The following is a 23,976-nucleotide window of genomic DNA, read 5'->3' as shown; positions in this document are numbered from 1 at the left end:
TATATATTATTTTAACATTAATTTAATATATATTTAATATTTATTTAATATCTAATCAATCAAACACCTCATTAATTTAATGATAAGTTATTAATGTTAGTCAAATTCATTTAAATCTCAAATTTATGAGAGATCGAGAAAGATAATAGGTGCTTTCCATTTACATCAAAACTCAGATAATTCTCACTTGTGACGTCGTTCTATCCTTTTTGGGAATTAATGAATAATAAAGACAGAATGGCATCACAAGTGAGAATTATTTGAGTTTTGATGTAAATGGAAAGCAACTAATAAAATGGCCAAAAAGAACGCGACTAGAAATATTTAAAAAATACAGATAGAAACACGTCCTAGAAATTAATAAAGCAAATACATACCGCGGCTGCCGTCGATGTGAGGGTATCACCTTTTATTTTGACGTCCTTCGTCGAAGACATTTTTAAAGGCGGAAGCTTTCAACTCTTCCTTGGATTCTCTTCTGTAAACCGGAAGAGTTTACACAAGTCTTTTTTATTATACTTCTCATTATTATGCCTGTGTATATATGCTTTAAGAAATCGGCGTTAAATTAATAGAGAAATGAATGAATTCTACGAGAGATTTTAGGTATTTTGTACGTGTGCAAATTAACGATTCCAGATTTGGTAAAATAAAAGATAAACGTAATTCTTTTGGAAAACTTAATTCCTATTGCACACACATAGAACGATTTGCAAACGAAATTTTTACAGATCAATATTGAACTATAAATTTTTAAGTTGATGAAGATTTCCTCTTTGCTAATTTCAATGCGGCAAATAAATAATAAAAAATTCGGTTCTTTAATTGATTTTACATAGACTTTGCTTTAACGTAAAAATAAAATGTAATTTTCGAAAAGTAACGATTTAGAGTGAGTAATAATGTTATACTCGATTATTCTAAAGAATAATTTAATTCTAAAGTAAAATGTAAATTAAAAATAATGCAATCAGAATCGACAAGATTTTAAATGAGCAATAAATTAGAATAACGAAATTTATTTGACAGTCGAAGATATTTGACATGTAAATTAAATTTCGATGTAGTCAGAATCGACAAGATTTTAAATAAGCAATCAATTAAAATAACGTAACAAAAAAATTTATTTGCTTAAAAGAAATGTTGAGAAATAATAAATACTAAACTTCAAGATATTATAAAGTGATATAAATATTAATCTTATACTTGTTTATTTTAAAGATAAATCGAGTCTAACATTATTAGTCATATTTATATTTTTTAGAATCTGCAAATAAATTTTGTTTTTGCGTTATTTTAATTTATTGCTTATTTAAAATCTTGTCGATTCTGGCTATATCGAAATTTAATTTACACGTCAAATATCTTCGACTCTCTCGCTACATCTCTACAGGCGGTATATCCCATATGTGGGATGCAAAACTGAAGAGCCCTTTAAACTAAGTAAGAAAACCTGCCGTTAATCAGTTCGTCAGTTGCCAATCGCTTCGGTGTATTCTCGAGAAATCACAGTTGCGATTTTCGAGCCGTGGCGTACGTGCGAAATCGCGACTTTCTCGGATCGAAAGCGCAGCGGAGGAATCGGGTCTTCGAAATTTCGCCGTCGATGATCGCTCGCAAATCCCGGCGGAGCTGTCGTCGTCGATCCGGATCCGGGGGCGGCTGATCGCATTATGCAAGACTTAGGTAAACCGGAGTCGCTGCAAGTGCAACCGACTGGCGGCCGAGAGGTAACACGGACACGTCTCGTCGTGCTCCTTTTTTACGCGGAGGGGATCTATCGGGGTGTACGACGACGGTCAATATTATTGAATCGCGACGAAGACCGGTCGCGTCACGAATTTTCGAGCCGCACTAACGCGCGCGTAAGTAGGCTAACAGGCTGCGCGAGAGATACCTCTTGGAGCACACCGGCACGGCGCGGCGCATTCGCGCTCTTGACTTTCTCGGCTTGACCAGCTATAGTATGCGTCTCCACACCTGTTTTTACAGCGGGGTCCCCGTGACTTTTACTCCTCTTGTGGTAGCGACACTTTCCGATCGAGAGTGAAAATCCGCAGAAATCGAAACCTCATGCATATATATACGCGCCTTTGAGGATGCATTTGATAAGCGAACGCGCTCCATTTCTCTCTGATTTATCTTTCTTTCTTGTTAAACTAATTTCTTCATATTTAACAATATTTTGTTATGAAATGAGATATATTATATTATACATATGTTTTCTCATATATACATATATACATATATATAGAAATAATGGCTCAGCCATTAGAGTTACTTGCCATTCAGTCGCGTAAGAAATTTGCGATTGTTTGTAGTATTTTATATCTGATATATTTTCATTGATTGTCTCATAATTTTCCCGATTACAGCACCTTTCTCTCTCTCTCTCTCTCTCTCTCTCTCTCTCTCTCTCTCTCTCACTCTCTCTCTCTCTCTCACTCACTCAATATATTTCTTCTGTATTTTGTATCAACCCAAAAATACATATCTGTTATATCTATCCGTAAATGTAATTGTACTGCTAGAGAAGACGAAGATAATTAGACTATTTTAAGTAAATTATTTTGAAAATTTATGGAACGCTAAAGTATAGTAGTTTCAGAATTGTAAGCGTTTTTCTGTACACTTTATCTACAAGCAAATTAACGTTGTAATATTTTATTTACGCAATCTCTGCTAACATAAAATCAAGCAAAGACAAATGAATACATTAATCTCGCTTTGCATCGACTAAGCAAGTTCTGTACCTTTGAAGTTCGTATTACGTAATTTTACTGCAGCTAATGCATTCTTACAAGTAGGTCGATTTATTACCGCGTCGTTATTCAAATTGCTGTTGCTTAAACTTGAACCGGTTGATCCGTAAATGGTATTGAATAGCGCTGGCGATATATAGGCTGATTGGTTTTTCTATTACGTTCAGTCGCACTTAACCGTGGTATACGTAGAGGCGAAAGGTGCAGGAAGTAAATCAGAAGAGATATTTAAGATCACGATATCGGATCGTATCTTGAGAACTTTGATACTCTGCTGCACCAGCAACACCAGAGAATAATTTAATACGTCCTTCCTATAAGAAAAAAAATGCAGTAACTGCGCTCGTTTTCCCTTGCGAAACACGCAATTTTACGTTCACGGTTCTACGATAAGCATCAACTTGCTGATTCACATGTACATGAAATTTAATTTAATTCGTTTGTTCTATTTATGAACAAAGTGCGTCAAATTTCAAGTATCAAGGTGCTCCCGTTCATATTTTCAGACATTTGGAAAATCGTTTTCTCGATTTGTTACACAACGGTAAATAACGCCTAGGTAATCCATACGTGTTATATATTTTTTCATTTTAAACTTTATTCTTATTTTTTAAATAATCAGATGAACAAAGAATTAACGATTAGCTTCATTTATCTTATCTTTGTCTTGTCCTTGTTTATTGTGTGGATTGATATCTAGAAGTCTACGTTTATATGACATTTTATTTCTTGTTTCTTGTACTTGAGATTTACAATACAATATGGCTCATTGTACGATTAAGGGACTCTTTGTATTCACAGTATCAACTGCGATATTAAGCACTAAGACTAAAATAAATTTCGGACTTGAATCGCAAGTGCCGGAGACAGAAATAGAATGGCCGGTAAATCCCGTATATACAATTGCAGGAAAAAATTATACATTTCGTGCGCGTAATCGGTTTTGACGTTTGTACGCCAAAAATCTTTCTTGGACTGTGCGATAAATATGCAATGGTTCTGCGTGATGTTTTTAAGACGCAGCTTGCATTCACACATGTAGAATGCTGATAGGTATACTTCTTTACACGCATCAGAATTAATGTGAATGAGCAACCTTTGGGCAAATAAAGGCTAAATGTCACGAGCATTATCATGGAGAATATCGGCTGGTTTAGAAAATTTAAATGCTCAACAGCTTGTATCAACAGCTTTGAAAGACTTTGTAATTATAGAGATCTCTTATGAAATGTTTACGGAGGAGAAGACCGGGAAATTAAGACTAAGTGATGCTCTAATAACGCATAACAATGCAACCTGCTTGTAAATAAGCAGGTTGCATTGTCGGTGCATTATTATAGAGCATGGTGATTCGCGATAATTATTTCAGGACAAAGTTTTGCGATCGATAATCTCCCCGAGCGATTTTACCAAATTGCCCATTCGACATTCTGTAAGAAGAGGCACGGTTTTTCTATGCTAATTCGTTACAGGCTAATTCGTTCGCAGTAATTCGTTCGGTTAACAAGAATAATTGTATTGTCAACATATTCATGCATTCCTGCACGTGCGGGTATGCAGATACTGCAGATACATACGTGCACTTTATACCAGGACCGAATAACGGAAGTGCTTAGGTCGTGCATTGGTAACGCACTTTATTTTTGAAGAACCTGTGCTTGAATAATTAATCTTTATAAAAGTGAGTTTTAGAGAATAAGTCCCATCCGATGGCACAAAACTATTTTAGCTGCCACCGATGAGAAGTACTTAGTAAGAAAAAAAATGCGAAAGTTAAGTCGAAATTAATTACGTCGTAATTCGCCTTCTTATATAGTGAAATTATCTAATGCGGTCATAAAAGATGTTTATCTTAATTAAGACATTAAAATTTTGTCTCAGTTTTTTCATTTGTAAATTATGATTCACAGATATTTAGAATAAAACATGGTGCGTTAAAGGTCAACTGTTAACAAAGAGTTTGCAACGTCGATTTGAATTTTATTACTTCTGTTTTTTACTTAGCGAATTTCATTACTACTTCTTTTATTACTTCTTTTATCACGTCTCTTTCTCGATTGGTTTTTTTTATAATATTAGCAGCCGTCATTACAATCATATTTTGTACTTAAAACGGTTTTGAAATAAAAACGGACTATGGCCGGTATTCATAGTCGGTTCTTATATTTAAGACCATTATAAGTACAATCTTAAGATGTCATTAACCAATCACAGAGCCGTATTAGCATCTTAAGATATTACTTAAGACGGTCTTGAAATAAGATCTGATTATGAATACCGGCCTATGAATACCGGCCATTAATTTTTATTCGAGAGAAGAAAAAGTTGGTTATATAAAGCAATTCAAAATGACTTGAAATTCCTGAAGAAACTATTATAAAATCTATAATTACTCGCAATTGTAATTCGTTATATTTTGATGTAAATCCAATGATACAATGTTCAAGCAAAAATAATATATTAATTCTCTGATTTTTCAACTTATTTTTGTGGATATTTCGACTCATATAGGTCGAATATTTGTATATTAAAGCAATAAATTAACGTTGAATTCAATAAAATTAATAAACGTGAATAATATTAATATAATACTTCTTTGTTTGGTAGTGCATAAAACAAGCTATAAGACATAATCAATAGAACAATAAAAATCAACACCAGGTCATATCATGAAAAGTTAAAGTTACAAATAAACTGATCTGTATGCGCACATATCGCAAAGACCCAGCATTATAATCGCGTTGCTTTTATTAAAAATTACTCTAATCTCGATATTTTTATGTTAAAATCTCTCGATTTTAATTATCCTCTAGGACAAATTATTAAAATAATTTTTTATATCGCAGGACAATCGCATTTGTTCCGATTTGTCAGTCACGCTTTTTCAAATATAATTTTATGAAAATACGAAAAACTTGAAGTATTATCGCTATATGAAAACACATGCAAAAGTTAATAAAGACACAATATCAGTTTTGTGCAGCATAATTAACTGCAATTGTTAGCCAATTATTTGACTAAAAATGTTTAATATCTAACATATGATATTCATATAATATTTTTAATATTAGCAAAATTATACTAAATTAGAAACAAGTGGCGGGGGTGCATTAATGAAAGCACAAATAAGAATTCATTATTGTACAAAGGAAGTTTACGTGGCTACAGTCACTCTGCAATTGAATCGTGTATCCTTGGAAAACAATGTAGAGTTAATAACTAGATGTTATCGCGCGAAGAGGTGAGAGAAAGGATGTCGTCGCTTCAAGAACGCGTATAATTGCTTGTGGTATATTATTATGCTAACTCTGAGCTTTGAGGACGATCTTGAGATATTACAGAAGGAAGATCCGAATGCAATTATGTTTCAAGGACAGACTAACTGTACTTATTGCAGATAAATTGACGAATAAAAGAAGTTAGAGTAACGCGACGCGAATGTCCGAATACGGTAAATTGCACAATCGCATATATGAATCTTTAATCTATCCAACAACGATAATAATGATGTATTTAGCAAATTTTTATTTAACTATCCATGGTATCTAAAATGAGCAACAAAAAGACATCTAAATTATGTCCAAAGAAAGGTCTATGTGATGGCCATAGTGTAATCAATATCTTAATGGCGATCGGATGCCTCTCGATCTCTCGGTGAAATGTGGAAAATGGATGGGTTCTAGTCAAGTCTCTAAAATAACTTTGACAATAACTGTAAATATTTCATATACATATATGTATGTATATGAGATACGCAAAAGGTTAAACGACAATAAAGTTTAAAGTTAAAGGACAATAAGAAATAAATAACAATTTATAAATAACAGGTTAATGTTAAGTTAATAAATATAAAAAGATATATATTAATGAAAAAGAAAAAAGTTCTGCATTTTTCAATTAGCAGTCGTAACGATTGAATGTCTGGATATGTATGATGCACTCGACCCAGAAATGCCTGACTTCAGACGTGAAGGCGTAAAATTGACGCGAGTACACGTCTGATTCATGTGTGCCCTGAAGTGCGTCAGATGATGCGTCTCATGCATGATGAACACTGAAGGCGCGATACGGCACGTAGCTATCGACGTAAATTGCAAAGCTATAGGGATAAGACCAGCATTTAAATTGCTTAGATTGCATGATAAGATATATATATAATGATGACGATGATGAAATCATTTTATGAAGGCTCCTTAGCATAAATGAAAAGAATTTTTAACATTATTATGCAGAGAATCCCTAATATTGCACAATACGTTGGAAATGTATAAACGAGCACGGTGTATAAGAAAATCTTGGAGAAATTACATATAAATAATACAATGTTCAATAATTAAACAATATTATGTACATTCGATAAAGGAAACAATTTCTGGTAACCGTTATTAATATTTCCAGTTGTTTTAACATAGTAACAAATATTTTTTTCTCTCCTATCGTAAATTTATCTCGCCAACGAAGAATACAAAAGGAAAATTTTACGCGAAAATAAGTAGAAATTTTTTAAAATTGACATTGCTTTGTTTAACCAACGCTTATAATTGTTGACATTATAACGTTCCTCAACAGTGTAATTCCACTTCGGGAGAAATAATCTTTAACCTTTACGAAGAAGTGTACCTCGCCAGAGATAGTAATTTAACCTGCTAGTTCCGGATCTATAGTTTATCTATAGTTTACTTTCATACTGGCAATATCCGCTTTCTCGCTAAATTTCACGCATATTACCATATGTCAAATGATGATCGTCGCATACCTATTTGTCTACAAAAATAGGCAGCTATTGCAAAATCAAATTTACGAATATTCTCATACGGCAAAAATAAAGATAATTATGATAGAACAATAGAAATGATCTTTTTATAACTTTTAATCTTCTTAAAAATGTTGCGTTGTACTTGTAACTGATATTTTTAGAGATAATTCTCGAGATAAATATATTTACAATGTAATATTTATTAACGGTCTTCGAATTATTTGGGCAACAAGTGAGACAACAATTATTCTCGCGTTTTCTCACTGTCATTACGAGAGAAAAAAAAGTTTGAACATGTAAGTCAAAACGTCATATTTCACAACGGGAAGTGGTTCAATCACCTTGTGTCTTCCAAAAACGGAGAAATATATACTCTCCAAATACACGCAACAGGTATAGAGAACTTTCTCCGCTGTAGCGCAGGATAATATGTGTGTGTTTAGGCTGTATTCAAATATATCCTTCAGGATTTACGTTTCCTCGAGTATTAATGGATACATCGAAATCGACAGTACACGTTTTAAAATAATAGACTGAAGACGATTTGGAAATAACTTTTGTAACTTCGGGCTTAAAAACGAAATTCGAAATCCGCCGATAGCGTCGAAAAAATTATCCTAGGATTTGTCTGGCAAGAATTTAAAGTAGGTTGACGAAATCACAGACCCGCGGAAGCGTATCTCCGCTAGAAAGAAAAAAAAAAGGAAAAAGTAACCGGAATCGGTCCATCTTGCCCTTGACTCCCACGTGGCGTTTCCGCATTTTCTTTTTTAAATGTAAATCGCAAACGGACGTCGCGCAAGTCGCCTGCTAAACTGTCTCGAAGACATTAAAAGAGGCATCGCAACGCACATAACGATCATTGGCGCTGCCTCATTTTGCAGTCGAATCGTGCAGCGATTCCAAGGCTCGCGGCATCGCACAAAGTTGTATCCACAAAGATCCTTGAGGAGAAAAGTAGCATGACAGGTCGTCGACTCCGCTGTACTTTTTTTTTTGTTTATTACGTGCTATTGATTTCAACAAAGATGCGAAGCGTTCTCGTTAAGAACCTGCGACGGAGATTCTAATAATTTGTAGCGTTTTATTTAATAAAGTGTGTAATATTAAGATTGAAGGAATTCTCAAATATATTCAAAATTATTTCTGAGAGAAATTCTTTTAAATAAAATATTTGGCAGGTTTTATAAGGATTAAATATAATGTATGCACATTTTTTAGAAATGTCATTGATAATTTTTTATTAGACAGATGACATATTTTTTTAAAAAAATTCATAAATTGATGATAATTAAGTAGATGACATTGGTATTTCTAAAAAAACTTATTGCATGCATTATATTTTATTTTTTAACCTGCAAAATACTTCAATACATATACATATACATGTATATTTTTTAAACTATTTTTTAAACTTTTTGAAATACATGTATATTTTTAATGCTTTGTTTTATACATATATTGTAATGTCAACATTTCTTCTTCACCTTGATCACATCTTCCCAACACATTTCAAATATCGCTGTTTTCTTTTAAAAAGATTACTTTAAAAGAATGTATACATCGTAAATCTATAGAAGATTAATCTATAAAAGATTAATTCATAAAAGATTTAGTATCGCACGAATCGCTTTTTGAGATCTGAAGTGCAATTGCGGCGCCACAGAGATTAATAAAGATCACGGAGGACGTGACGAGTGCGCAAGATAAACGATATATATATCGACCCTTCCTTCGGCGATGAAACGGTCAGTTTCTCCGTGACAAGAACGGCACGCAGGTGCCCTCGATATCCGAATGCGAGCCGCGGTAAAAGTTGAGCGATTACGTACTACGTACTTGTTTTTTAACTGTTGGGCGACCAGTCGGATACCTTATTTGTCTCGCACATTGCAGGTCTCGATTCGAGTTCAAAAAAGCAACTCCGTTTTACGTGGAATTGCAACCGAAGTGCCTCGGCGCGAGAGAGAAAAACCTAGTTTCTTCTTGAAAATAAAGCGCGTTTGCAACGCGAGTATAATTCACTTCTCAACTTTGATACAGGACTGTTGGGCGACCAGTCGGATACCTTATTCGTCTCGCGCAGGTCTCGATTCGAGTTCAAAAAAGCAGCTCCGTTTTACATGGAATTCCAACCGAAGTGCCTCGGCGCGAGAGAGAAAAACCCAGTCTCTTCTTGAAGATAAACCGCGTTTTCAACGCGAGTATAATTCACTTCTCAACTTTGATACAGGAATATACAGCTTTCTCTGACAATTACAAATGATTTATCGTTAGAAATGCGGGTGACTGTCCGATTATTCGGAGTGTTTATATACCAATCGACTTTCCTATTCAATCGTGTACGTGTAGTGCCTTTAGCTTCATTTAAAATATTAGTTGTCAACTTTTGTAATTAACACTTTGGAATGGACTCGTAACTTCGTAATTGTGACTTCATTAGCGTAGATTAATGAGACCATTACGGCTCGGAGACGCGGTCAAGTACTGCCGAGACGGCATAATTATTGTTTGTATTCACGCATCGGCGAAAACTGACAACTCATTAAAATCGGTCAAATGTTGTTGCAATATATACTAATGAAATGTGCGATAATCTCTATACTGAAAAAAAATCTGGTTCGTTCATTTTTCACCAGAAAATACTGGTTGCATCTACCATCAGAATCTGGTTGAATTAATAGGAATTCTGGTTGCATAACTAGAATTCTGGTTGCATTAATTGGAATTTCTAGTTGCATTAATTGGAAGAATCTGGTTCGTTCATTTTCCACCAGATGTCCAGTTAATTCAACCAAATTTTTTTTTTCGGTGTAGTGTCATTTTAGTTAGATGTTTGTCTTTCGTCGAAGTTAAACGGCTTCGTCATATAATATATATCTCTTACCTTTTTTATCACAAAATCAGCGCGCTATGAAAACTATATTTATCTCTCCGATATCATATCTGATGTGAAACAATAAGTGACTAAGGTTTCGTTCGTTTTAGCTGAACTTCTTGCACGGTTTATCTTATCTCCTTTTCTCTGCAACATGAAAAGAAAAAAAAGAAAGATGAACCGTGCAAGAAGTTCAGCTAAAACGAACAGGCCTTCTATTTATAAATCTGGTAATACCTAAGGTGTACGATTCGTAAATTTTGCGCATTATATAATTCTTATTTTTATATCAGAAGCTGTTTCTTGTAGAACAGCTGTTTTTCTGATGACAAATAACTCTCGTGGCTTTGCTTAAATCATGCTGTTGCAAAATCGCCGCTTTCTTAAATTAATAATCCGGAGCAATTAGCAATGCGAACAGCTGTTCAAACGAGTGAAAGGTAACTAATTCAATTAAGCCTCGTAATGACGGGCAGACGCGTAGCGTTAAATAATTCAGATCACAAAACATGTGATTTGGCTTTTAAAGGTTACATAAAGTACCCCGTAATCCGTTGCGCGATACCAATCTGCGATCTTAACATAAATTGCGCTATTATTTCGAGCACGAACGTAGAAATAGCGAAAAATCTGGAACCAGCTTACTAAGATGCATATCTTTAAAAAATGAATCATTTTTCTAAAAATTTAGACAGAAATAACACACTGGACAATTAAAATCTATATATGAATTGACGAATGTTATTGTGTGCCTTAATAATAATAATTTTAAATAAAATGTTATAGAAAAATTAAATATTAACAATACTGTGTCATTAATAATATTAACGCAAAATGCTAATAACAATAACAAACAAAATTATAATTGTGCACTTATGCAACAGTAAAATATATTAAATAACGCTGCATCTTGTGTCGTACAATTCACACGTTGTCTATATTAATATCTATGCTAAAATCTAAGGATAAGAAATATATAAAGTTATAATTTTTAATAATTCTTTGTATTACAAATAACAAGTAATATATATATAAAGTGATACAGTGCGGCGCACAGAGGAGACTATCTCCAACGAAGATTAGTGAAATCTTTCGCTTCGTGCGAGCGCTTTGAGATCGCGGGAGTGATAGGAACTCGGACATTATACTGCAGAGAAATGTTAATAAAATCTCTCAGCCACGCGTAGCTAATTTCACACGAGAAGGAACCAAGGAGGAGAAAGACCCTCCTCGAAACTCTCATCGGATTCCTCTCAAACGCTCGCCATTTATTTCACTCCCCTCTTTGATCTACAAGAAACTTTCTTCGGACCCGTTTGGTAACTTCCCACCGGCATATGCATTCTCATATCAAGCCCGATCACAGTGCAGTAAATCTGATCTTTAATTATGCCAATAATCGTAGACCTTTTCTCCAATCAACGCGAAGTTGCGTAGAAAGGTCCCGCGTTAATGATATACATATATACATTGCTAAAATTTCTTCACGAGACGCTACGGTACCAGACACACGACGTCTTTAACGCTCATAATTTTGACGCTAATGAATCTAAAATGACTTCACATTCGATTATCGAAAACACGTTCGCGTGGCATCAAGAGTGATGAAGCGATCGATGCCGCCGTTTAAATTTATTGAATCCCATAAATTACATTACAAACTCGACTACCTGTCACTTTTATGTACCGCGTAAATAAAAAGATCAAATAAAATTACACATACATACGCAAGAACATTTTTCTGGAGAAAAGTTTGAAAGTGCAAGTGATTTGGAGTTATTTGTCTTGCATGTGATAAAATTTCTTATTAAAATATATAAAAATAGTATTCTATAAATATCTCTTCTTTAATTCGCCTGTTACGTAAATCAGAAAATTCAATAAAAATCGAAACGCTTTTTTATCTCGGTATCCGCTCGTGCGGCGATTACCTGCAGTGTCTCGCGATAACAAATAATCTTGGGACAATATAACAACGTTTACGATGGGATTACCGTTTCCAAATCTTTTCTGACGAAGAATATACGCGGCGATTGATACGCTAATGCGTCCAATACGCTCCTCCGTCTTTTAGTACCGTTCCATTCATTCGGCGGCTACGTGACTTAGGCGGCCGAGCCTGTTGCGAGAGGGAAAAGTGGATGACGATTGTTCGCCACGGCAAAACGTCCGTGGAAAGTTCTCGAGGAATGCGTGCTGACCTTGATTATTCAAAGCATCCGCTTGGACTACGCCGTCATATGGTCGTTGGTCCCATATTGTTTCTGGTTTCGGTTAATTATATAAATTTTCAAGGTAATCTGGTACTTGCGACATATAACATACAAAGGGCCATGTAAATGTATCCTTGCCTAGTTAAGAATTACCAGTTATATCGCGGACGCAATAAACGTTTAAATGTAAGTAGCAATTATTCTTGAATGCATTTGAATACACAAGATATGTCTGAAGATAAATCGAGACTTATCGTTTATAAAGCATACCTATTTTTTAGTGCAAGAAGTTTATCTCGGCACGACGGGATCTTTTTTTTCTTTCTAAATCTAATCTAATGTTCTTTCTCAAAATTGTAACACGACGATGAAGACGTAAAACTCAGGAATTGAGGATAACGAGAATCTTTGACGCGTGCATAAATGCGTGTGACAGGCATTATGTTATGCGATGCCTGTGATGGCGTGTGAGAAGTCGTTGGATACTGCGCTGAAATATGCTCACGCTCCCGAAGTATCATCAACGTAACACGCAATCAATGGTCAATAGCATACCGACGATTTGCATAATTGATGCGTATAGACGTAACGTGTTTCGGGGCACGCACGAGAACCTCGTGGACGTAACAGTACCGCAATTCGGATGAAGTGTACATAACTCCTTCAAGGCGATAACCTTTTTTTGACCCATGAAATTTCCCAAACAGTCTGTGTGCCACGAGCAAACGGTGTTTTGTGTGTTGGTTTCCTGGTATTTCGGAGACCGATGTACGTATCGACGCTAACATTCCTCGATCGACGTAATGACGCATCTCAGAACAAATAGAAACTCCGATATACATTAGCGAAAACGTACGGGAATATTGTGCGCACCAATTGCGTGCCAGCAACTTTTACCATGCGCCCATGTATGGTGCATTTGGCGTTCGCTCTTTCTCCTCTGGTTGTTCGTAACCGTTTATGGTTAGCCATGCCGCGTGCTTAGGCGTTACCGAGAAAACGCCGCGGATAATTAAATCAAGACTTCTCTCAGTCATGAAAAGTTTCACCGAAATAATTACCTCAAGCTTCAACGGCATTCTTCGAGGCGATATAGAGGAAAAATAAATTGTGGATTTTTCGTTTAAATTAAATTGACGTCGCGCAATTACGCGCGTGATTGCGCGATACGATACGGTGCATAGTACATACCTAACGCGAAAATGCGACAGGAATATAGGGGCGGGGGAAGGGGATCAGTTATTTTCCGCTCTAGGACCAAAGGGATTCTGAGGGATCCTTTTGGTCCTAGAGCGTGGAGAATCGTGAGAGTGACCTTGATTCCTCCGATCGGATACGTGCGTTAGAGCACACCGTCGGCGTCGGTCGCCGCGTTCATCGGCGAACGGACATCAGCATCGATGAACACGGTGAGCGATTCCAGAATGTGGGTCGACCAACGTTCACGGAGAAAGTGTATTCTCCCACTCTACGTCTCTTGACATTCGATATCATTCTTCGAGAACGCGGCGTATCCACGGCGTAGCCTCTTCGTTCTTCCTTCCGAAAGTACACTGGGCGAGCAACGATTTCATTCATGCTGATTCTTCACCTGTCCCGCCCGGAAATTCCTTTCCTTTTGAGAAAGAATGCCTTCGTTTATTGAAACTAATAGATAACCTATGGGAAAATAATATATTTTTATCTTATCGGATATTTCGAAGATAAGTTGTAATAGCGCGTGTTCAGTAGAGTTTGATTTTTTAATAATAGGAGAAAATAAGACCGTTATGATATACAATCAAAGTAAGTTTGACAATTCAGAGTCGGCGCACAGTTTACTAAAATTGTAAAAAAATATGTTTAATATACACAGAAATATTATTAGGCTACTAAGATCCAAGCTCGGACCGTAAATGGATTTTATTTTAATTTAATTTTCTAATCCTTTTTTACTATTAAAAAAGAAGAATTAGTACATATTTCTATAATAATGCGAGCAATGAGCACCTTGTTTATATATTTTTAAATTATATTGTAATTATATTATTATATAAATATACAACTGTATATTTAATATTTATTCAATGATAATATATATTTATGTCCTGTAAATTTTATTTTACAGTTGTCTAAAACAGATAATCACATTTATTTATCAAAGTGTTATTGATTGCTAGGTCGCCTATTAGAGATTGTGTCATATATTAGATAGGACAGGTTTGGAATTTTCAAAACGTTTTTCTAAAATGCCAAATTAATTGCTGCGAACGTTATCGAAACGATTTTCCAAAGAAAGTAGCAAGAGACTTGGATGCCGATCGTGAGGTGAAAGCTATTTTCCTGACGAGCAAATAAAGTACGGCTGTTGAAATTTCAAAGACTTCAAAGATTTGGCAACATGCACTTCGCGTGTCAAGCAGTTGTTTCTGGAGGCGAGCAAATCTTTCGCGTAATGCGTCACGCACATCAAGAATCGCAACAATACATCAGTTTCCATACCGTTCGCCATTATTGCTTCGTTAATGATTATGGCTTCGTTTTGCAATCGACTCGGCTCGGCTCGGCTCAGCTTGACGTGCGGTCCTTTTAATTGCATAACCCGCTCCCGTCCGAGTAACATATGCAAATATCGATGCACGGGCAAAATATCATGTTCCAATTATAAAGAACAGGTGAAAGAAGGTGAAAGCGTCCTTCGCTCCCGGTTAAAATTTCGTGTCGTCGGTTAATTCTTATGTCACGGGTAGTTTGTCGTCATGCATCTTGAACTCCGGCCTTGCACTTTTGAGAGAGAGAGAGAGAGAGAGAGAGAGAGAGAGAGAGAGAGAGTCGCGTTCTATGCTTGCTGAAGGATTAATGTGGATACAGAATGTGTCAGAGTATACTGACAAAGAAGTCAACGTATAAGATTATTTCTTATTAAATCTTTCATTTACTGCACTATATAAACAGGAAATTAAGGGGCTGCGCACAATGAAAGGAATATAGGGAACAGGGAACAGAGAATACGGAACACTTTAATATTAACATATTCATTGTGCATATGGCGTACAGAAATAAAATAAAATTTCATTACTGATGTTCCTTAGCGCTATTCCTCTGTTTGTCTATTCTGTGTTAATAAATTACATATATTAATGAATTTCATACATTAATATTGAACTGTTCCCCTTATTCCTTTTATTGTGCGCAGCCCCTAACTCTTAGACTTTTTCTATTTTACTTCTATTCTGCTTTACTTTTACTGATTGTCAATTTTGACCTGATAAAAACCGAAATGATACGTTATTATTGTATTTTTTTTTTCTAATTGTAAGTTTTATTTACAAGATTGAACTTATTTAGTCACAACGCAAGATAACATTTTATTTTACACAATAAAAACTCGGATTGCGATTTTGAAACGACTGCGTAGTATCTCTGCGCTCGTTTTTACCTTCTCAACCGCGTTTTCTATTACTGCGGCTATAAAGTTTCAACTGACATTGCAGCAATTTCTTGACGATTCTTTCTCTTTCTTGAAGAGAAGGTCTATGCTACCGAGCCAACCAACAATTTTGAGTATATCTAATTGTAAGACATACACTGTGCTTGCGCATTCTTGCCTTCGTTATATTCACGTTCACGTTGCACAAATTACACTTACGTGTGTGATAAAATTCACAGGTTTGCATTATACGTTTTACGTGTGTTTACACCGCTGAAATATCGGTTAACCAGTTAACTGGACCCGAAATCAACGTTTTATACCAAAACTGATGAGAGCGAATAATTTCGTATTTATCATCGACCCAAAAATATCAAGTTTAATGCAAATCCGTTGAAAATTAGCAAAGCTATTCATGGCAATGCAGTGCTCATATATGAGTCATTACCGGTGAACTGGTTAAAGAAATCTCAAATAATTACACAAAAAATTACGTGACTTAAGATTGAGAAATTAAGACTTAATTAGAAGATAATTACTCATTACAATGCTCTTAGAAAGTTTTCTTGCGAAATAATATTTGGAATTTTCGAACACGTCGAAGAGATTTCATTATCTTTATTTTGAAATGAAAGTATTCCGTTTCATATCTTTTACGAAATGAGATGTAAACCATCACAGTTAGCACGAAATGTGCGTCACGAGTATATCTGAGAAAATACTAATCTCTCTTCCTCTTAATGTTGAATTTCCGACAACCAAGGCCACAGGGCACAACAAGTGTACTTATATCTTATCTTTGTTGCTCTCAAATGATCTTTCCTCATTTCCTTCTCCCCCTCGCTCTTTCCACTTCGTAATCTCTGAAAAAGTATTCTTCCTACTTGCGAGGGATTATTACCAGCACTTTTGTTTCGTCGAGCAACTGGCGGCCTTTTCAATTACGATTCTTTGTGCAACGGTTCATCATACGCTCGTTTACGTCGCGCCTCCATATATATCGTAGGCTTCGAGAGGGGTCGAAGGCCGTCGCGACTGTTTCTCTCCCTCCATGCTGATGGATTCCCGGCCAAGTTTATACTTAACGTCGCATTGCCACAGTCCACCTCACGGCAAGTGTCCGGGCAGCGTTCAATCATGTAATCGCGCTTTCTCCTCTTACAGAAATGCCGAACCCGAACTATTCGATTTATAGACGATTCATCGAGCTCCACCCAATTCTCGATCCGGGAATTCCACCGGGCCATCACTCGCCGCGCCGGCGAGAGATCGCGTTTGACGAACGCGATGATTCACCCTTCGCGTTTCTATACTTACATCGCCTATCTTATCGCCTATACTGTCGCTTGTTCGGGCAACGAATCGAGTGTCCAAACGAAATCGGACAGCCGTAATAGGAAGACGCACGTCGATAGCGACCTCCCGCAAGGGATCTGCCATTTGACGTTACCTTTTTCTTCATTATACGCAAGTTAGCTCCTTTCAGCCGTTAATCGTAGGTGCGACTCGGCGCGTTGCGACAGAGGCACGCTCGAAGGAGGCACGCGATTTCGCAATATCGATTTCTTACTTCTTTAGATCATCGATGTAACGCGTGAGGGTATCTTCTCCTACATCTCGGTAACCGCAACAAAATGTCTTCATCTCTTGAATTATTTATGAATTAATTACGCAGACGCTACTTGTGCATGGGATACCGATATGACATCCCAATTGAACGGATATGATAAAAATATTTCTGATTATCAGCAAATGATTCTTTTTAAGCGAAGATATCGAAGGAATTATACATCGCGCTTTTTTTCACAATTTTTAGATCTATATATATTTTTGCAGTTAAGCTATGTCTTTTAAGATTCTATTAAAATCTGCTTAAAATTGACTTTAAAGGATAGTCGCTGATTTTTTTCAAATTTAATAGTTATTTAATTGTTATTCTGTAACGTGTTAAAAGCTTTTTTGTTAATTATACGGAAGTTATAAACCTTTTGACACTTATATTTAATTTCAACAAGATTCACTTAATAAGTCTGAGTCTAACAATAAGTCTGATGATGAAAGAATATGTAAAAGAAGACATTCGACATTTCTTTATGGGCCGCTAATGATGGACGCAGACAGGTCTTCGTTCACACTTGTGATTTACCGGAGAAAGCACACCAGCAGGATTTAAGAAAAGTCCCGGTATGCCGATTACGGCCTAGTGTGGCTCTTCACTTTGGAGTTATGCTAACTGTTACGTGATATCACGTGACAGACAGCTTTCATAATCGTTCGATAGCGATCCAGCCCATCGGCAGGCCCGGGCATGCATCTTCATCACGCATGTTAAACAAAGTCGACGCGCATTCTACGTGCATGGCGAATCAAACGTGTGCGGAAGGCATATTATCGGTCGCGCGATAATTGAGACGCTCTTTTGCGAATCACGCGTTCATGAATGAAAAATCCTCGCCCATTGATGACGACATCGCGGACCGACGCACGCGGCGACGCCTACGGAGACAATGGACCGCTTTCACATCCAGCATCTTCATGCCGTTACCCCAATTTCCCCGGCTGCCGTTGCCCAGCGTTTGTTCGGCCGTGTTCGCGCGCGTGAAAGTTACGTTCCGAAAATATACGTCGAAAATTTTATGTCGTACGAATGACCACTGTTTGCTTCGAGCATTGTTTTCGCGATAAAACGTCGCGCTTGTTATTCGGCAGCGATTATTATCGGCGTAACTGCGCAAATGGAAAATGCGCCAAATGGACCGTTAATAATAATGGGCATTAGGCTAAGTTGTAGGCTGGTGCGGAACGTTTCACGCTGGTTGCCCGCGCTCGTTTTTCTATTTTTTTTTCCTGCGATTTCGTGATTTCCTCCGGCGTTAGCCTTGACGTCGGATACACGCTCGCGGGAGACCGGTAAAAGTCAGATGCAGTGAACTTGCCTGTTGCCGCTACGGCTAGTTATCCAGGAATGTAATGAGCGGGGGGGGGATATATACGTGCACGAGTGCTTGGTAATCAGACATGCATGGACACGCATTAAACACGATTGCTCAACGTTGCATATCCTCCTGACGAAAAAAAGTGGCGGCCCATATCGTTTTAAAAATAAAACATCGATATGACATCCTGGACCATGGGATTGTCTCGAAATATCGACGACTTCATTATACAACGACTTCATTATACAGCAGCGGTGCATTTACGCTTATAGAAATTCACATCAAGTTGTCTGTAGCATTTTAATGGGGTTACGTAAGATTGCGAGGAGATTTTTTGCGTGTCTGTGCGTATTTTATACATATGGCAATGTTATTGGGTCACATCACATGGGAAGAGTGCAAGTTTAGGGCCTGTTCAACTTAATGCTGTCTAAGAACAATCACTCCGACGCCGACGTGAGCGAAAGGATTCGAGTCAGGGTTACGTTCAGCATTTTTTTTTCTCGTTTGCAGTCGCAAACTAGCAACTGCACTTATATAGCTTATGTAAAAGCTTATTAACAAGATAATTATAGACGACATTCTAGCGCGAGCACAAGTAAGCCGTAAGAAAAGTTGCTTTCCAGGGTCAAACAAGTTATCACGGTTGTGCACGCAAATCGGGTTAACGACACGCATTGTTTTAGCAGGATTGAAAGGTTGCAATAAAAAAATGGTGATTCGTGTCAACGAGCGTTAAGTATTGCGATACGCCGCGCTCGCTCAAGAAATCGGTGCAACATAATTAAGCTAATTTTCAGGCTCTCGTAGGCCGGATTCACAAGGTTGCCGGTCGCCGGCAGTCATGTATTACGTCATACATACTTCGGTGCAGGTTGCGAGTGTTGTTATTGGCGCGGCTATACGATAAATTAAACGTTGCACGGCGTTAGATTTGTCTGCATTAGAAAACAAAAGTGTTCCAACCGCTTATGGTACCTATAACATATACGCGATTATGGCCTATGACATATATGATTATATTATTTAGTTTCATCATCGTCTCCTTTAAATTTTCTCTTAATCTGCAATTCAAATTTCATACTAGTTCCGGTGTGCCAAACATTTACATCGGTCGTATATTTATAGTAGATTATATAACAGACTCACAATGTAACAGATTAAAATTTAATTAATTTTTTTTTAGAAAGGAATTATTTTTTTATAACATGTTTATAATTTTTTATTCCGCGTTATTGATGCCGTTCTTGCTATTCATTCGTTATACGTGCGCATAAATGCGATCGCGTAACATATTACCAAAGAAACATGTTTACCACAGAAAAGAACTTTTGAGAAGGCTTTTGTGTAATAAAGTGTGAAAAGAAGGCTTTTGTGTAATAAACTATTAAATTTAGACTACCTCGATTACATAAAAGATTCCATTTTGGTGGAATGGAATTCGGCTATATATAGTCGCGTCGACGATACCGAATGCCAAGAAATCGTGGAGCATTGATCGTGAGATTCGATGACGAAAGGGGACATCGTTGTGTACAGAGCGAAAGAATGCAGCCGTTCCTTCGTCTCCGAGCAAACGGCTGGGAAACACGAGGTGTTGGTAAGCACCTGCGTACCACTGCTATTATATACGAAGACAGCATTAGACAGCTATTTAAGGAAAATAGGTTCGGTCAATAACTCCTTATGCAAATAATCGCGCTTGTATAGGCATAAACATTTAAAATAAAGATACGCATTTAATGGAATATATAATGGATGTGTACAGAGCGAAAGAATGCAGCCGTTCCTTCGCCTTCGCCTCCGAGCAAACCGCTGATAAGCTGTCCGATAAAGCTATAAAACTCTTGAGTTATCGTTATACATTCCTGTTGTAATTCATCAAAATTTTTTTAATACACACGAGATTTTTTTCACACATTATTCACATTCGTGAAATCTAGCAATCCTTGAGCTCAAGCGCGGCTAGATTCCACGAATGTGAATAATGTGTAAAAAAAAAGATCTCGTATATGTATTTAAAAAATGTTGAGAAATTATTACAAGAATATAATGATAACTCAGAGTTCTATAGCTTTATCGAACATCCATATATTCCATTAAATGTATGTGTATCTTTATTTTAAACGTTTATCCCCAAACATTCAAAGCTTACTATCAACATTAAGTGCTAATTAACGTTTTCCCCCAGGTTTCTTTTCTTTACGATTGATTAGCGACATTTTCTTCGAGAGACGTATTTGTAGTCTATAAATATGAAACTCGTCGGCTTGAAATATGAATGGATAGCATTCATTATTAGCTCTCACGAAACGCATAATCAGAGAATCTTAATTAGCGCGTTCTTTTCCGAGCGGCAAGAACTATGACGCGACGGACGTGTTGCAAGAGTAGTAGTTGCTCGAATAGGGTCAGACTCGCGATAGTAGTAAATCATACGTTGCGTCGGACATGTATCCGAGAGAGAAATATCTCCGCTCACATTAACGCGGTATATAATATTGCGCGTTAAATAATTACTCATAACGTGTTTACTGCTGTCACACCTATAATACCGTTTTATCTTGTCAATCGATTTGTTTAACCCGACATTTTTTACGGCGATTTAACACAAATCTTGGACTAATGGAAAAAAAGAGTTAATAACAGGCTGTAAATCACAACTGTAAATCACAGCTGTAAATACTGGCAACAGCAAATCAATACTTTTTATTTCTTTTCTTGCCGCGTTGCTGTTCTTGTTGGTTTTTATTAGATAAATATCTTAAATGTGTAATATTGATAATATTGATACATACATAAGAACATTGAGAGACGAATACTCTTTCCCCCTTTTTTAAAATTTAATTAAATAATAGTTAAATAAGTCATGTATAATATATATAAATATATATATTATAATTAAAAAGATCTACAATATATATACGAGGCGCTAAAAATATTCGATGGTGGTCACGTTTGAAACTCGAACAGAGTAAATATTTGTTCTGATGATATTACGCAGTTAATCCTGATGGCATAATATAAGTTTATGGTCAATACTTGACGTAATACTTACGGAACTTTCTTTTTTTTCCATTTGCAGAACAAAACGAATACGCGGGACAGCAGGATAGGTCTCGCGAGAGCAACGAGCACTATGCAAACGCAGATGCCTGGATCTTTGCCCGATTACCAAATCGATCCTTATAGACTCGTAGAGGATGATATTAAGGATCTGTTCGACGAGATACAACTGGTAATGCTTTTTACTTTAATTTCATTAAAACTTCATAAGATTTACGCGCCTTCAGCTTATATTCTTTCTTTTTCTCCTTGAAGAAGTTAAATCTGTAATAAATAAAATATCAATGTCTCAGCCGCATTATCCGCAGTATACTTATTATTTATCGATGTATTATAAAAAATGAAGTTGATTCGAGCGCTTTAGAGATTCGAACAATCCGTAAAGGATCAGAATTTTCTTTTATTAAATTCTCACGAGAACCAACAACTGTAATAATTACGTAAAAACTAAAAAATTGCAATGAACGATCTGCTGTTAGTCGCGAAGAGCAATACACGAATTAGTTACATAAAAGAAGCCGAAGGCTATTAATCCTCATTCCTACGAGTAGGCGATTGTCATTCACATGGATAGCCTCGTGAAACTTTCGGGAAGTAACGGAACACCGCCTAGCAGCTATTTATGTAATTGACTTCATCGATATTACGTACCCTGGACTATTGTGAAATTGTGCCGGCCAACCTAAGACAAGCCCAGTGGTGCGGTAAAAAAAATGCATGCATAGAAAAAGGAATGTTAATTAGACAAAACTGCGTAATCGAGTCGCTTTGATTTCGCATGATAGCTCCGTTAGCTTCCATCAATCCAGAGTAAAGACATTTTTTCTAATTTCGCGATAATCGATTTCTCCCAGAATTACATTCAAGATAGTATTCTTGTATTTTTTTAAATTGATTTTTAATTAAATATATATCTATATTTCATTTTTAATTATATATATATATATATATATATATATATATATATATAATTTATTTACATAAATTCAGAAGGACCCAAAACCCATGGTCGAAATGTCTTGACGATGATGGCCAATCGAGTCCATTAAAAAGTCCTTAATTGTTATTTATCTTTCTAAGTTTTCTCAAGTCTACAAAATATCACTTCTTACAATAATTTATCTGACTGTCAATTTTTAGAAGTAACATTTCTTAAAAAATAAATATTTTTTTAAATTTGAAGAAATATTGATTTCGTGGATACTTTGTATTTTGTAGATACTTATCTTTTGATGAGCTTTTTTTCTTTTGTACTATGCTAATACTTATCGTTCTGATTCGGTCATGAAATTTTGTTTAAAGTTTTAATTCTGTTACAGTTAATTCTTTAAATAAATTATAATTCCAAAATTTATACGCGCGTTGTATACATATATATGTATATCTTGCTAGTCCTAATCAGTGGGTGACGCTTGGATTGCCGCAACTCGGACATTTCATTTTCATTTCTTCAGTGACATAGAACAATTGTCAAGAAGCGCGTTTATAAATATTGATGAGGAGCCGTGCAATTTTCACGCGGCGGCGCCTCTGGTTAAGGCGCCCCGGCCCGCAAGCGAAAGCAGCTCGACTTCACGGTCTGCATATGGTCGAGAGGAGAGAACTTTTACTCACGATCGCCGTTCGCGTACGGCAAACGGCGTGAAATTTGCCCAATCTATATATGAAGACGCTTCTGTCGTACGTTTATCGTATTAAAACATGCGCGGAATCTCGCCATCTTAAACTGTCGCGAAATTTCATCAGCGAATTCTTAATTACCAAAATTGTCGGTATCTCAAGATAGAAATGATTTGACAAATTGTCGGCATTAGCGGACGTTGGCGAAACAAAAGAAATTGCCTTCAACGAACCGTCGTATAACTTCAACGTTGGCTCGTCACTTGATTTGAGGAAAGTTAGAGAAATCGGCTATTATCGCGGGCACAGTAACGATACTCGGGCGATATCGAACCT

At 36.4% G+C, this 23,976-nt stretch overlaps 1 protein-coding gene across 1 annotated transcript in view; it reads left to right on the top strand.

Annotated features, from left to right (window-relative positions):
• Qless (decaprenyl diphosphate synthase subunit 1 qless) overlaps nt 1-23,976 on the top strand; it is a 36,445-nt gene that overhangs the window by 1,642 nt on the left and 10,827 nt on the right. The window contains exon 2 of the mRNA XM_071773664.1: nt 22,040-22,192. Within this exon, the coding sequence (XP_071629765.1) occupies nt 22,040-22,192 (153 nt within the window). The remainder of the gene's footprint in view (nt 1-22,039; nt 22,193-23,976) is intronic.

This window comes from Temnothorax longispinosus, chromosome 1, assembly GCF_030848805.1.
Source record: "Temnothorax longispinosus isolate EJ_2023e chromosome 1, Tlon_JGU_v1, whole genome shotgun sequence".
In the NCBI taxonomy this organism is placed as follows: Eukaryota; Metazoa; Arthropoda; class Insecta; order Hymenoptera; family Formicidae; genus Temnothorax; species Temnothorax longispinosus.
This window is presented reverse-complemented; position numbering and strand designations above follow the sequence as displayed.